Genomic DNA, 15,939 nt, shown 5'->3' on the forward strand with positions numbered 1-15,939 from the left:
AAGCTTGTGATCCTGCATCGCATACAACCGTAATCGCTGCAAAAACAATTATTGCGTTTAACTGTTTGGGGAGCTTTTCTTTTTTGCATTTAGTGTTTTACACTTAGTTTCTTTTGGGTGAGAAAATCGTATGATTAAATAGAGCTTGAGGAGACTTCAGAGGGCCATGGGTGCAGCCACCTTTCCCTAACCTGTCTGAGACAGAAGATGGCCACGCTGCCCAGACAGGGCATAATAGGAACCCTGGAAAGAAAGGCAGTTCATGTGGAAATAGTACGTGGAAGTGGTTTTTCGGCCAGGGGTGGTGGCTCAAGCCTGTAATTCCAGCACTTTGGAAGGCCAAGGCAGGAGGATCACTTGAGGCCAGGAGTTCAAGACCAGCCTGGGTAGCATAGTGAGACCTGGACTCTACAAAGAAAAAAATGTAAAAATAAAGTGCTCTGTCGTTTGCCAAAGAAGAATGGAAATTAAATTGCCAAACTTATTATTTAAAAATCTCAGTCCTGCAGCTCTTTTGTGCAAAGTTGGCAAATACTAATTATTAAAACATCTGTTCATTTACAGAAACTTTTAAGGTAATTTTGGTCATATATTGAGATTGATATTTAGAAAATCTTGAATAGAATTTGCTTTACAGGTATGTTCATTAGTATCCAGTATTTGTCCACCTAAGGAGCCTTATTAGACCTTTTTTTTTTTGAGACAGAGTTTTGCTCTTGTTGCCCAAGCTGGAGTGCAAGGCACGATTTCAGCTCACTGCAACCTCTGCCTCCCAGGTTCAAGCAATTCTTCTGCCTCAGCCTCCTGAGTAGCTGGGATTATAGGAGTGCACCACCACGCCCACCTAATTTTTTGTAGTTTTAGTAGAGACAGGGTTTCACCATGTTGGCCAGGCTGATCTTGAACTCCTGACCTCAGGTGATCTGCCCAACTCGGCCTTCCAAAGTGCTGGGATTACAGGTGTGAGCCACCACGCCTGGCCAGGAGGCTTCTTAGACATTGTTTTCCTAAACTCCTACCCCTAGGTCATGAAATGTCAGTTTCACTGATATTACTATCTATGTACCATATCTGTGCTTTATGTATCAAAAGAGTGCGATTTTTTTCAACCTCCCAAGAAGCAGTTTTTCCCTCTTGGCCAAATGTTTCCAAGCACTGTTGGTGGCTATATTAGAAACAGAAAGAATTGTTTTTTGTGTGTTTTGTTTTACATTAAGTATATTAATAAAATAGGTATACTTTAACGGAATATGTTGTATATAATTTTCTATATAATGGAGCTGTTTCTGTTTTACTTTTTAGCATCCGAGTTGTAGTAGAATCATTTATGCAGCTTCCCTATAGAGCAAAAAAATTCAGCCTGTACTGCACAAAGCCTGTCACATTACACATTGACTTCTGCCGAGACAGTACTGACATTGTGTAAGTACAGTTTCTTAAGTCCTTTGAATCATTAGTAAAAGCCTTCTGTCAAGTGCACGATCTTTGTATGAAGTCAATTCCTCTGTAGAAGTGCTGAGCAGGAGGTCTCTGTTCTTCAGGAGGGGCTTTTGAGTCAGTGTTTGTCTGACCTGGCTGTGGTTGAGGGGGTTTGGAGCAGGGCCTGAGCTCTGTGCTTCTTGCGTTTGTTTCAAACTTATAAAAAGTAATAAATTAACTGTAAAGAAAAATATTCATAAAACATAGGATCATGGAGCATTATACATGTGTGTACACACACACACACGCGTGTGCGCACACACACGGTCTCACCCTGTTGCCCGGGCTGTAGTGCAGTTGCATGATCATGGCTCATTGCAGCTTCACCCTCCTGGGTTCCAGCAATCCTCCTACCTCAGCCTCCCAAATAGCTGGGACTATAGGCACACGCCACCATACCCAGCTAACTCCCCTCCCCTCCCCTCCCCTCTCCCACTCCCTCTCCCCACCACCCCTCCCTTCTCATTCCCCCTTCCCTTCTTGCTTTCTTTTTTTTGAGATAGGGTCTCACTATCTTGCCCAGGCTGGTTTCAAACTTCTGGGCTTAAGTGATTCTCTCACCTTGGCCTCCCAAAGTGCTGGGATTCCAGGCATGAACCACTGTGCTGAGCCCATGGAGCCTTATAAAAGAGTCCATTGTAGTTTTCTGCAGGCCCACATCCTTCCTCGTGGGAGGCTTCTGTGATCTTTTCCAGCTGTGAACTTGCAGGCTTCTGTCAGTGCCTTTACACACACTTATCTATGTGGAGCTTTTAACAAAAATTAGAACATACTGTCTTATTTGCAGAATTAACTTAAGAATGTGTGTTGAGGCCAGGCGCAGTGGCTTACACCTGTAATTCCAGCACTTTGGGAGGCCAAGGCATGGGAATCACCTGAGGTCAGGAGTTCGAGACCAGCCTGACCAACATGGCGAAACCCTGTCTCTACTAAAAATACAAAATTAGCCTGGCATGGTGGTGGGCATCTGTAATCTCAGCTACTCAGGAGGCTGAGGCAGGAGAATTGCTTGAACCCGGGAGGCAGAGGTTTCAGTGAGCTGAAATCGCACCACTGCACTCCAGCCTGGGCAACAAGAGTGAAACTCCATCTCAAAAAAAAAAAAAAAAAAAAAAGTATGTTGAAACTCTTTGTCAACATACGTATCTCTTCTTTCTACTTTTAGTCTTTTTCATGTGTGGGTGTGATTGACATACTTGCTGTATTTAATCATTCCCCTCTGGGTAGCCACTAGGTTGTTTCCAAACCATTTGCACAGTACAGTCCCGTAAGTATATGGATGAATCTGGCCGGGCCTGGTGGCTCATGCCTGTAATCCCAGCACTTTGGGAGGCTGAGGCGGGTGGATCACTTGAGGTCAGGAGTTCGAGACCAGCCTGGCCAACATGGTGAAACCCATCTCTACTAAAAACACAAAAATTAGCCGGGCGCAGTGGTGCGTGCCTGTAATCCCAGCTACTCGGGAGACTGAGGCAGGAGAGTCGCTTGAACCCAGGAGGCGGAGGTTGCAGTGAGCCAAGATCGCGCCACTGCACTCCAGCCTGGGCGACAGAGTGAGACTCCGTCTCAAAAAAAAAAAAAAAAAGAATATAGATAAACCTGTATAAAATACACAGATGTAGAGGCATATATATATACATGTGCCCCGCACCCCATCTTTGCTCCCTTTTTCTAGTGTTTTACTGCATCGCTAGTGTTTGTACAGGACAGATCCCTGCCCTGGGCAGTTCCCTCTCGGGTGTGGGCGCCATGTCTGCTGTCTTGAATGAGCATTACCGAGTGGCCTGACTTCTGCCTCCTGTGGTCTGTAGAGACGTCAGCCCCATCCTCCCACCCGGTGCTCCTCCTCTTCTCCCCTCCCGGGACGATGGCATTATGGAAGGAAAAGCCACAGGGAGCAGCCCAGTTCCGACTCCACTGGCATGCCACGTTGCATTGTGTACTCTCAACTCAGAAGCTGCCTTCATGGGCTGTTTGGTGACCTTCCCATTCTCCACTCACCCCAGCTCCCACAGTTTCCTGGTGGTGGTGAGTGCATCACTCTTGTGGCTGGCGTGGCATCTACACTGATGTGAGGATAAGTCCCTGCTGAGGCCAGTGCGCCCTACCAGGCTGCCCTCCAGCCAGCCACCCCACTGCTCACGAAAGGCTCTGGGAGTGGGATTTCCTGCACGCAGCAGCCCCTGCCCCCTGTACTGCCCTCTTTCAGAGCGCCCACTTCCCACCCTTCAGGCATGATTGGGCCCCTCTGTGTGCAGCCCAGCTCCCCTCAGAGGCGGTCGGTCCTGTCTTTCTTAGCCCTCTCTGCATGGGCCCTTCCCGGAACAAATGTGGGCTTCCAGGCACTTCCCCACCCACCCTAGGATGCCCCCAGGGAAGGGCCTACTGGGATTTGGTCACCTTCTTTGACATCTGATACCTTTGTGTTTGTGCTTTATCCAGAATACCCTTTTAACGTGTATTACAGTTTTATAGATTTTGTCAAATTCACCTTCAAAAAGACTAGCAATTTATACTGCCATCATTGGGGTATGGAAAGCACTGTTATTCCCACACAATATTGAATATCGTTAGGCTTTCTAATTTCTGCTTGTTTGCTCAGTGAAAATGGTATTTTGATTTTTCTGACGTGCAAAGCTGGTTATGTCTTCATGTGATTATTGTGTATGTGTGAAAGAGGGAGAGAGAGAGGATGGCTGATGTGGTTATTCTGTGTGAGAGGGAGAGACTGGCTGATGTGGTTATTCTGTGTGTGTATGAGAGAGGGGAAGAGAGACTGGCTGATGTGGTTATCCTGTGTGTGTGTGTGTGTGTGTGTGTGTGAGAGAGAGAGAGAGAGAGAGAGAGAGAGAGAGAGGGAGAGAGACTGGCTGATGTGGTTATTCTGTGTGTGTATGAGAGAGGGGAAGAGAGGCTGGCTGATGTGGTTATCCTGTGTGTGTGTGTGTGTGTGTGTGTGAGAGAGAGAGAGAGAGAGAGAGAGAGACTGGCTGATGTGGTTATTCTGTGTGTGAGAGAGAGGGGGAGAGACTGGCTGAGGTGGTTATTCTGTGTGTGTGAGAGAGGGAGAGTGACTGGCTGATGGGGTTATTCTGTGTGTGAGAGAGAGGGGGAGAGAGACTGACTCGTGGTTATTCTGTGTGAGAGAGGGAGAGACTGGCTGATTTGCCTGTTCATATGTTAGATTGAGTTTTCTCTTGGGTTGTTTGCCTTTTCATTATTAGTAATCTACTACATTTTGCTTTTTTAAAAAAGCTAATTATTAGATAATTCTTTGTGTGTAACAAGGTTTTAGAACCACTGCCTTTACTGCCTTTTAGAAATCCTTTGTAATTCTCTTGAATTGCTTAATATCTTTCTTATAAAAATAAAAATAACCAACATTTTTGAGTAATGATTATGTCCAGGCACTGGCTAAGTGTTCTATGTACATTATCTCATTTGATCTTTAAAACAATTCTTGGAGGATGGTGGTGGCATCTCTGGTACATAAAATCAGAAGAAACATAGAACATCATTCTGACCTTACATTTTATTTTTTTCCTTGCTTCCAAGTTTCTCCTCTTTCCCCACTGCTTACAGCTTTTCCTACAATTTTCTTTGCAAAGCATAAGAAACGTGTAGAAAGGACAAGGTGACAGGGGTAAAATGGGAGCCAGTGAGAGGGCGCTAGGGTCAGCAGAGTGAGGAACAGTAGTTTTATAGTAGCCGAGACCCAGTGCGTTAGCTCACGCCTGTAATCCCAGCACTTTGGGAGGCCAAGGCAGGAGAATCACTTGAGTCCAGGAGTTTGAGACCAGCCTGAGCAACATAGCTAGACCCTCTCTCTATTAAAAAAAAAAATTTTTTTTAATCACTGAGTGTGGTGGGGCACACCTGTAGTCCTAGCTACCCAGGAGGCTGAGATGAGAGGATCCCTAGAGCCCAGGAGTTCAAGGCTGCAGTGAGCTGTGTTCATGCCACTGCACTCCAGCCTGGATAACAGAGAGAGACCCTGTCTCAAAAAAACAAAATGAAACAAAGATAGTATCTGGCTCTCCCATGACTGCCTGTGAGGGTGTTGGTGTACCAGCATGTGTCACGCCCTCTCTGTGTCAGACTGTGGTAGACACACACACTCAGGATCCCTGTCCCAGGAGCTTGTGTTCTGGTTGAGGAGACTGATTTTTCTGGGGATGGTGGTGTCGTGACAGACAGTGCAGTGGTGAGTACAGGTCAGTCTCAGTGGGGCCTCTGTGCTGTGAGTCTGCACCGGTGCAGGTGACAGTGTTGAGCATGTTGCAGGATGCAGTGGGATCCTAACCCCCAGAGCAGGGCCAGCACCAGGTGCCCCATCATCTGCATCACATGTTCCATATGTAGTGTGAGAAATGTCCAGTGCATGGTTTACAAAATGCTGTTGGTGTGCTAGCCTCAGATTTTTATGTAATGGAGTTGCATCTGTTCACTGTTCCAGACCTGCCAAGAAGTGGGACAGTGCAGCTATTCAGTACTTTCAGAACCTTCTGAAAGGTAAGCCAGTGCCTGATCACTGCAGCCTGCCTGGAAGTGACACCCACAGAGGCCTCAGCTTCTGCTGCTGGCGGGGGTTGGAGATGCCCCTGTTGGCCAAACGGCCCTCCTCAGAGGAGTTCCCTAAGCTACCTGGGGCTTCTTCCAGCTCAAGTGCCACAGTAACTCTGCACCCCTAGTGGCAGTGGATGTCAGTAATTGACAGCTGAGATCAGCAGGGGGCTGTTTGTGCGGGGGAACCCTTACACAGTAATAATACCTGCCTCTTCATTTGCATAAAAGCTGCGGCGCTGCAAAATAAATTCATGTGGATTTTATTGGACCAGCAATTGATGAGAAACCTAGCATTTTTAGTGAGCAAGAGATAGTAAATGGATATTTATTATGTAATATTCATTACTCCTAATTTAAGATGCATAAAATGTCTTCAGCTGTTCTTTTTATTTTATATCAGTGACTATAAACAGTGTCTTTTGTGGGATCTGTCTTAACCCCTGGCAGTCAGATACTTGGTTTTAGTGAGAGGATTGGTGGGTGGGAAATGCCTGGGGTGCTGCCTGGTACCTCGTTGGGTCCTGGCCCCGCTCCTGTGCTGTGCCATTGTCTGGGTAGAGGAGGAGCCAGATCCTTTGACCTGGGAGCAGTGGGAGGCTGGAGTTTTGGCCCCTGTGAGCCATGGGGGCTGCTGGGAGATGAGAATGCGGGTCTGGAGGAGGCCGGCCACCTGGTCCTCAGTGGCTCAGGCAAGTGACTTAGCCTCTGAGTCTGGTCTCCTCACCTGTGACATGACCACTGTACTTACCTCGAAGGTAGTGGTAAGAACTCAGCGAAAGAAGGTTTCTAAAGGACTTAGCACAGCACCTGGTAGGTGGCAGTGATGCTGCTGCTGTGGGGTTTTGAGTCTCTAAGGGAGTAGCCGGGTGCTGCACTCCGTGGGGCTTTGCAGGGTAGAACGGACCTCAGATGAAGGCCTGGGACTGGAAATCTGGGTTTAGGAGGAGTGGAGGAGAAGAGAGGACCACAGGGTGGCACAGGAACCTGTTGACAGGGACAGGACCCATAATCCACTCCACAATCAGCAGTGCCTTTTCCTAATATGCTCCCCCTGGTCCTGCCCGAGGAAGAGATTTGGGCACTCTTAAGTGGTTAGCAGAGGTTACTAGGTGGGAAATAGTCATGGTTGTTTCAAATATACTTTTAACATCAGCTAATTTGTGTTTTCATTTATGCTATTTAGCAACTACCCAGGTAGAAGCCAGATTATGTGCTGTGGAAGAAGATACATTTGAGGTTTACCTTTATGTAACTATAAAAGATGAAAAAGTAAGTGAAAGAATTGTATTTTTATAATATTTCATCATTTTAAATTTTACTTTAATAAAACAGAATAAATGCCAAGAAAAACACTGTAGTTCATACAGCATAGAAATTGTCTTAATCTCTTAAGGTCTATCTTAGACCCGAAGTTAGCCAGGTCTGTGTTTTCTTCTTTAGATTACTTTAAAAAATGACTTTGGCATTTTATTTAAACATGGCCAAGAAATTATTCCTATAGTGATGAGCATGAAATGTTGTTTTCTTCTCAGGGAACATGATTTTTATAAATATACTAATTTGCTGTAGCATTAGTTCACTGCCTTTCCCCCTAGACTTTCTCACTGTATGTAACATGTGCTTGCTGTAAAGAATTCAGATCACAAGCAGAAAGAAAGCGGACATCATATGTGAGTGGCCCCTACCTCTGCCAGGTGCCAGCTGCCAGCATTTTGGCCTCTGCCCTTTCTGAAGGATGGCTCAGGGCACAGCTCAGCACCAGGCAGAGGTGGACAGAAGGGGCACATCCAGGGCTGCTCAGAGCCCATGGAGGGTACCTTAACCATGGATTTTTTAAAAATTGTATTTTGAAATAGTTTAGACTTACAGAAGAGATGCAGAAATAGTGCAGAGATTTTGGGATATGCTTTGCCCAGGTTGTCCTGATGTTAACATAGCACAAAACCACAGTACAGTTTTTAAAACCAGAAAAGTAACATTGATAAAATACCACTGAAAACCTGCAGACAGATGAATGTTGACGGTTTCTTGGCTGATTTCCTTTTTCTGATGCAGGATCTGCTCCAGCACCTCCCACTGCGCCTGTTTGTCGCGTCTCCTTCCCCTCCTCTGGCCTGTGACAGCTCCTCAGTACTTCCGTGCCTCTCATGGCATTGACTGCTCTGGAAGAGCAGTGGTCAGTGGTTTTGTAGAATGTTCCTCAACTGGGTTTGCCTGACGTTTCTCATCATTGTACTAAGGCTGTGCGTTTTTGGCAAGAAGCCCACAGAAGTGATACTGTGCCCTTCTCAGTGCATCCCAACAGGGGTTTATGATGTCAGTATGTCTAATTACTAGTGATGTGAATGGTTTTTTTCCTTCAGCTTCTAAGTTCGGGGTACCTGTGCAGGATGTGCAGGTTTGTTACGTAGGTAAACATGTTCCATGGTGGTTTGCTGCCCAGATCATCCCATGACCTAGGTATTAAGCTCAAAACCCATTAGCTATTCTTCCTGATGCTCTCCCTCCCCCCTCCCCACCCCCCGACAGGCCCCAGTGTGTGTTGTTTCCCCCAGTGTCCGCGTGTTCTCATCATTTAGCTCCCACTTATAAGTGAGAACATGCGGTGTTTCTTTTTCTGTTCCTGCATTAGTTTGCTGAGGATAATGGCTTCTAGCTTCATCCATGTCCCTGCAAAGGACACAATCTTGTTCCTTTTTATGGCTGCATAGTATTCCGTGGTGTGTATGTACCACATTTTGTGATGTGGATGTTGATCACCTGGTTAATGTGGTGTTTGCCAGGTTTTTCCTGTACAGAGGTGTTAGTTTTTCCTTTTGAAATTAATAAGTATCTTGTGGGGGCCTACTTTGAGGCTGCAGATAGCCATTTCATCAGTGATTCTTGGCTGTGAAAGATATTACTGTGGTGTATACCTGTTTCATCTTTCCCTCTACATTTTTCTCTTCTCCTCTCCTCTCCCCTCCCTTCCCCTCTCCTTCCTTCCCCTCCCTCCCTTCCCCTGCCATCTGTCTCTCTCTGTCTCCTAGGTTGGAGTACAGCAGCACAATTGAAGCTTGCTGCAGCCTCAACCTCCTGGGCTCAAGGGATCCTCCCATCTCAACTTCACAAGTAGCTGAGACTATAGGTGTGCACCACCATGCCCATGAGATGCGATCTCATTATGTTGCCCAGGCTGGTCTCAACAGGCAGTCTTCTCGCCTTGTCCTCCCAAAGTGCTGAGATCACAGGTGTGAGCCACCACACCCAGTGCCTTCTGCATTTTTAATTTTTATTATTTATTTATTTTTTTGAGATGGAGTCTCACTCTGTCGCCCAGGCTGGAGTGCAGTGGCGCAATCTCAGCTCACTGCAACCTCTACTTCCCGGGTTCAAGTGATTCTCCTGCCTCAGCCTCCTGAGTAGCTAGGATTACAGGCGCACATCACCACACGCTGCTAATTTTTATATGTTAAGTAGAGACGGGGTTTTACCAAGTTGGCCGAGCTGGTCTCGGACTCCTGACCTCAAGTGATCTGCCTGTCTCAGCCTCCCAAAGTGCTGGGATTACAGGCATTAGCGATCACGCCTGGCCCCCTTCTTCATTTTTTCTTTTTTAGACAGAGTTTCATTCTTGTTGCCCAGGCTGGAGCGCAATGGTGCGATCTTGGCTCCCTGCAACCTGCAACCTCCCCCTCCCAGGTTCAAGCGATTCTCCTGCCTCAGCCTCCTGAGTAGCTGGGATAACAGGTGCCTGCCACCACACCGGCTAATTTTTTGTATTTTTAGTAGAGATGGGGTTTCACCATATTGGCCAGGCTGGTCTCGAACTCCTGACCTTAGGTGATCCACCCACTTTGGCCTCCCAAAGTGCTGGGATTACAGGTGTGAGCTACCGTGCCTGGCCCCCTTCAGCATTTTTTATTGGAATTTTATACCAAAGAACCCTCCCTCCTCCCCCATATATTAATTATTTGATAGTTTGTATTAGTATGGACTTTTGGAAATGTATCTTATTTGGGGAGTTATAATCTATAACTATCATTATTGACTTGCTCACATTACCTTGGATTCTGGCCATTAGGTGCTCCTTCAAAGGGGCTTTTGTATACTTTCAATGTGCCCCATCATTACTTGAACACTCTTTGCTCTCTGATGCCACAATGTTTATCATTTTGTTATTTGCCAGACCTAGCCCTAGAATCAGCCACTTCTTCCTTTTTTTTTTTTTTTTTTGAGATGGAGTCTCACTCTGTCGCTCAGGCTGGAGTGCACTGGCTCAATCTCGGCTCACTGCAAGCTCCACCTCCTGGGTTCATGCCATTCTCCTGCCTCAGCCTCCCGAGTAGCTGGGACTACAGGCACCCACCACCACACCCGGCTAATTTTTTGTATATTTAATAGAGACAGGGTTTCACTGTCTTAGCCAGGATGGTCTCAATCTCCTGACCTCGTGATCGCCCACCTTGGCCTCCCAAAGTGCTGGGATTACAGGCATGAGCCACCGTGCCCGGCCACTGGAATCAGCCACTTCTTCAAGCAGCTCTAGTTCCTTTTATTGAAGAATGATATTTAAATATCTAGATGAGGGCACTTGGTGTGCTTTTTCCAACTGGGGTGTCATGATTGTAGGTTCTCTCAGCAGAAAATATTAGGAAATATATGTATGTACTTGCTCCCATGCACACACAAATCTATATTTCTATATCCATCTGTACACATATTAAGAGCTTTGATATCTCTGATTTGAATCCAGCACCATAGGGTTCATTCTTACCCTCTCCTTTCCTTATTTATTCATTTATTTTTTTGAGACAGGGTCTTGCTATGTTGTTCAGGCTGGCCTTGAACTCCTGGGCTCAAGTGATCCTCCAGCCTCACCCTCTCGAGTAGTCGGGACTATAAGCGCATACCACCATGCCTGGCCCCTTATTCTTTTTTTTTTGAAACGGAGTCTCACTGTCGCCCAGGCTGGAGTGCACTGGCGCGATCTCTGCTCACTGCAAGCTCCGCCTCCCAGGTTCATGCCATTCTCCTGCCTCAGCCTCCCGAGTAGCTGGGACTACAGGCGCCTGCCATCACGCCTGGCTAATTTTTTTTTTTTTTTTTTTTTTTGTATTTTTAGTAGAGACAGGGTTTCACCGTGTTAGCCAGGATGGTCTCGATCTCCTGACCTTGTGATCCACCTGTCTCGGCCTCCCCAAGTGTTAGGATTACAGGTGTGAGCCACCACGCCCCGCTGGCCCCTTAGTCTTAACCCGTTTCTCCAACAGTGAGAAACCTACTCTCGCTGGCCGCAGTCTACGTATTTGATTCATCCATGTATTCACATTAAGTAATTTCAGGATTGCTAACCCACACTCCTGTGAAAACAAAATTTGTATTTAGTCTTCACATTATGCAGCCAAAATACTGTTTGCCAAAGTTACTTAGGTTGTTTTTTCTCTTTCGCACCTTCTTCAGTGTGATTATGTTATTCTTTTATAATGGGGTTCATTTGTTACTGCTTATATTGCATGTTGGGTCCCCAAATGTTCCCCACATTCTGGTTCATTTTACCTATGATTTTTCATTACTTATTTTATAACTTAGTAAAAATACCAAAATCAGCCAAAGGCTGTGACTTACACCTGTTTAATCCCAGCACTTTGGGAGGCTGATGTGGGTGGATTGCTTGAGCTCTGGAGTTTGAGACCATCGTGGGCAACATGGTGAAACCTTGTCTCTACAAAAAATACAAAAATTAGCTAGGTGTGATGGCTTGCACCTGTAGTCCTAGCTACTTGGGAGGCTGAGATGGGAGGATCGCTTGTGCCTGGGCGGCAGAGAGCCAAGATCACACCACTGCACTCCAGTCTGGGTGACAGAGTAAGACCCTGTCTCAAAAACAAACAAAAAAAAACACCAAAATATTGGCTACAGAACCAATCTTTTTTTTCATTTTTTTAAACCTAAGAGATCTATCCTGTAAGGACTAGTCTTGTAAAACATCTTTTTTTCAAATAAATTCTCTATAAATTTGCTTTCTTCTTGCTTTTCAAAAGTAGGTCTCTTTCTAACCATGTAGGTTGTATGTTGATAATGACTCTTTTTTTTTTTGAGATGGAGTTTTGTTGCCCAGGCTAGAGTGCAATGGTGCAATCTTGGCTCACTGCAACCTCTGCCTCCTGGGTTCCAGCAATTCTCCAGCCTCAGCCTTCCCAAGTAGCTGGGATTATAGGCATGCGCCACCATACCCAGCTAATTTTGTATTTTTAGTAGAGATGGGGTTTCTCTTTGTTGGTCTTACTTTAAGGTGGTAAAGTGCAGAAGGCAGGGAGGTTCATGCTTAGCTGAGAGAGCTTATAATGGATGCATAAGATCATAACTGCCAGAGGAAAAAATGTGGGCCAGCAATCCTTTACCAGCTCCCAAAGGTGGCAACAGGATGTGTCCCAAGGTGTTTTCTTTTTTGGTCTGGCTTCTTTCATTTGGCAAAATTATTTTAAGATGCATCCACGTTTGTTGTTGTTGCCAAGTCCTCTTCCATTGTGTGGATATACTACAGTGTATTTACCCATTAACTTGTTGATGCATATTTGGGTTGTGGCCATAGGGCCCTTACAGATATTCATGTACAAGTCTTCCTGTGGATCTGTGCTTTCATTTCTCTCGAGCATTACCTAGGAGTCAAACTTTTGGATCATATTGTAGGTATTAAGAAGCTGCCATATTGTTTTCCAAAGTGGTGGACTATTTTACCTTCCCATCAGCAATGAGAGTTCCAGTTCCTCCATGTCACTTGTGTAAACATTCTGCTAAGTGTGCATTGGCACCTCACTGTGGTTTAAATTTGCATTTCCCTAATGACGGTTTTATATGTTTATTTGCAATCTTCAGACTTTGATGAAGCACACATTCAAATTGTTTGCCCGTATTTTAATTGTGTTGTTTTCGTTTTATTGAGTTTTGAGAGTTCCTTATATATTCTGGATACATGTCATCCAGATACTTGATTTTAAAATAATTTTGCCTCATCTCTTTATTCTCTTGAAGAACAGAAATTTAAAATTTTGAGCAAATCCAATATAACAGTCTTTCCTTTGATGGTTTGTGTTTTGTCTCTGTCCTCCCACTAGGCTTTTGCCTGGCCAGGTAGTTTTAGTGCTACAGTGCGTATGTCCAAGAAGACATCTCATGTGTTTCACACAGATGCTTGCTGTTTTTCCTCATCAGGATTGGTGGGAAGTATTTGGTTTACCAGAGCAGGAGTCAAATCTGTTTCTATCAGATTATGTTCTGTAAAATAATTTCTCTGAAGATAGAACTTTGGGGTTAGGTTTGGAATATTTCCTTTAAAATCGCTTGACTATATTTGTCTTGTTAGTCATGGAATGTTTAAAATTTTACAGGTTTGTGTTAATGATGATCTTGTTGCAAAGAACTATGCTTGTTATATGTCACCTACAAAGAATAAAAACCTTGATTATTTAGAAAAACCAAGATTGAATATAAAATCAGCACCCTCCTTCAATAAACTCAATCCAGCACTTACACTCTGGCCAATGTTTTTGCAAGGAAAAGATGTTCAAGGAATGGAAGGTGAGTAGATTCTCATCATATCAATTTCCCTTACATTGTTTTATTAATAATCTTAGTGTATAGATATAAGTTGTACAGACTTTTCCCCACGTGGAGACAAAGACTTGGACTCTGTTTAAAGTTTAATCCTGATGAGGCTATGACACATTGTAAGGTCCTAAAGTGTTACAGTTTGTGTTTATGAGACCAGGAAAAAAACTGCCCTCGATTTCTCTTTTTTTTTGAGACGGAGTCTCGGTCTGTAACCCAGGCTGGAGTGCAGTGGCGTGATCTCGGCTCACTGCAAGCTCCGCCCCCCAGATTCACACCATTCTCCTGCCTCACCCTCCCAAGTAGCTGGGACTACAGGCGCCCGCCACTATGCCCGGCTAATTTTTTTGTATTTTTAGTAGAGACAGGGTTTCACCATGTTAGCCAGGATGGTGTCAATCTCCTGACCTCGTGATCCGCCTGTCTCGGCCTCCCAAAGTGCTGGGATTACAGGCGTGAGCCACCGCGCCCGGCCTCAATTTCTTATTAACATTGAGTTATGTTGTTAGAAGTCCAAATGTTTGTAATTTAGAGATACTAACGAAACAAATTTTGAATATTTAGACTTTTAGACACCTTTAAAAAGAGCTATTTATCACAAATAACCCTTAGCATAAAAATATAAGAGCTAGTCACGGATTGTGGAAACAATTTCTGATGTTTCTGTCCACATCCAGTTTTTAGTCCCCTCACCTTGTGTCCCCTAGTCAGGTTTCCTGTAACCTCAGAGCAAAAGCAAGAGCAGAAGTAATGTACTAATGAGTTCACATTTTTATTTTGGGTTTTATTTCATGCTTTAATTCTGAAATTTATTCTTTCCATCAGATTCACATGGTTTAAATTTTCCGGCACAATCTCTGCAGCATACATGGTGCAAGGGTATTGTCAGTGACCTCAGGCCAACAGCCACAGCACCGGGTGAGTTCTGCTAATGTGGTTTATTTCATAGGCAGCATGAAAAAAGTGTTCTTAGCTTTTTAAAGATTAGAAAGGTTGTCTAGAAAGGCCATGGTAATTCTTTCTCTTTTCTTAATGTAATGTAACCAATTTGTGATGTAGATGCTGAAAGAGTTCATGTATCCTGCATTTCATACTTAGAAATTTTACTGTCACGTAAAGAAAGTTACAGGCACCAGTTCATGTGCAGGACTGATTTATTCCAGCCTAGCCATCGACCAGTAATCACTGTCTGTCCTTAGAGTGTACATATGTATTTATTATTGATTTTTCACTTAGGCAACAGGATGCATAAAAATAGGGAAGACATGCTTATGAGGGCAGAAATACGTAGTTTTTAATTCCAGTCTTCAAGATATTTAATGAATTGGAATTGCTGGGTGAGGGTGAAATTTGTCAGCCCCTTTGATGACTGGCTCGCCCTCTGTGGTGGTTCCTCCACCATTTCACTCTTATGCTGGATGTGTGTCCAGGAAGGCCTCACTTCATGTCTTGGATAGGTTCTTGGAAACTGACTTTAAGTGAAACAGTGTTATAACGAAACAACCTTGAGCAAAGCAACTTAATTTGAGGGCCTGCTGTACTTTGTTTCCCTGAAATCCATGGTTTCCAAGAACCTACCGATGAGGACTTATCAGTAAGTCAAGTGAGGACTTACTGATACCTGTGGGTGTAATATTTCATGTGTATCCATAGTAAACCACAACTACATTAAAGCTTTAGCCAACTAAAATATTTCCTGTACTTCAGATTATTTTCAATTACTTTGGTAATGTTGCTTATCATAGAGAAAGAAAGATACAAAGGGTTTTTCTCAGCCACTTTGCCAACTAGGGTCCTCTATGGCTGGCAGTGCCCACCCCGTCCCTGACCTGGGCCTCGCTCAGCCCTGGGCCTGGCCGCTGGAGGCTCCCTACCCACTCGGCCCACCTATGCTATAGATTGTATCCGCATTTGGTGGTTCCCAAGCTCTTGTCCTGCGTCCAAGAAGAATAAGGTTATGCTGACAGAAGGGTGAGGATGGACAGAGGAGAATTTTATGGAGCAATGGAATAGCTCTCAGTGTAACCTCATTCTTCTTGGATGGGTGGTTTCTCTCAGTGTGGCTGGGCTGGCACTTTTTATGGACTCAGAATGGGGAGCGCGTGCTGATTGGTTAGTGAGTATGCAAAAAAGGTTAAAGCAAACACACCACTCTAAGGTGGGTACGACAGTGTAGAAAACCAACTAGGAAAGGGTAGGTGTATATTAAATAAGTGAAAGGTAGAGATCAATCAGAGGAAAAAATGCCAAACAGGAAGACAGTTTCTCAATCCAGTCTGTGTATTACCCAAGACTTGTAGCCAG

The 15,939-nt window shown here is 44.8% G+C and overlaps 1 protein-coding gene across 3 annotated transcripts in view; it reads left to right on the plus strand.

Moving 5' to 3' along the window:
• The window catches only part of TDRD12 (tudor domain containing 12), a 105,655-nt gene that overhangs the window by 20,517 nt on the left and 69,199 nt on the right, over nt 1-15,939 (plus strand). For all 3 annotated transcript variants that reach the window (XR_010124887.1, XM_063657493.1, XM_054464676.2), the window contains exons 4-8: nt 1,303-1,422; nt 5,936-5,991; nt 7,229-7,314; nt 13,416-13,605; nt 14,461-14,553. Coding sequence is in view for 2 of the 3 variants with exons in the window: in XM_063657493.1 (XP_063513563.1) it covers nt 1,303-1,422; nt 5,936-5,991; nt 7,229-7,314; nt 13,416-13,605; nt 14,461-14,553 (545 nt within the window). In the remaining variant the exon portion in view is untranslated. The remainder of the gene's footprint in view (nt 1-1,302; nt 1,423-5,935; nt 5,992-7,228; nt 7,315-13,415; nt 13,606-14,460; nt 14,554-15,939) is intronic.

Source organism: Pongo pygmaeus, chromosome 20 (genome assembly GCF_028885625.2).
Source record: "Pongo pygmaeus isolate AG05252 chromosome 20, NHGRI_mPonPyg2-v2.0_pri, whole genome shotgun sequence".
Classification (NCBI taxonomy): domain Eukaryota; kingdom Metazoa; phylum Chordata; class Mammalia; order Primates; family Hominidae; genus Pongo; species Pongo pygmaeus.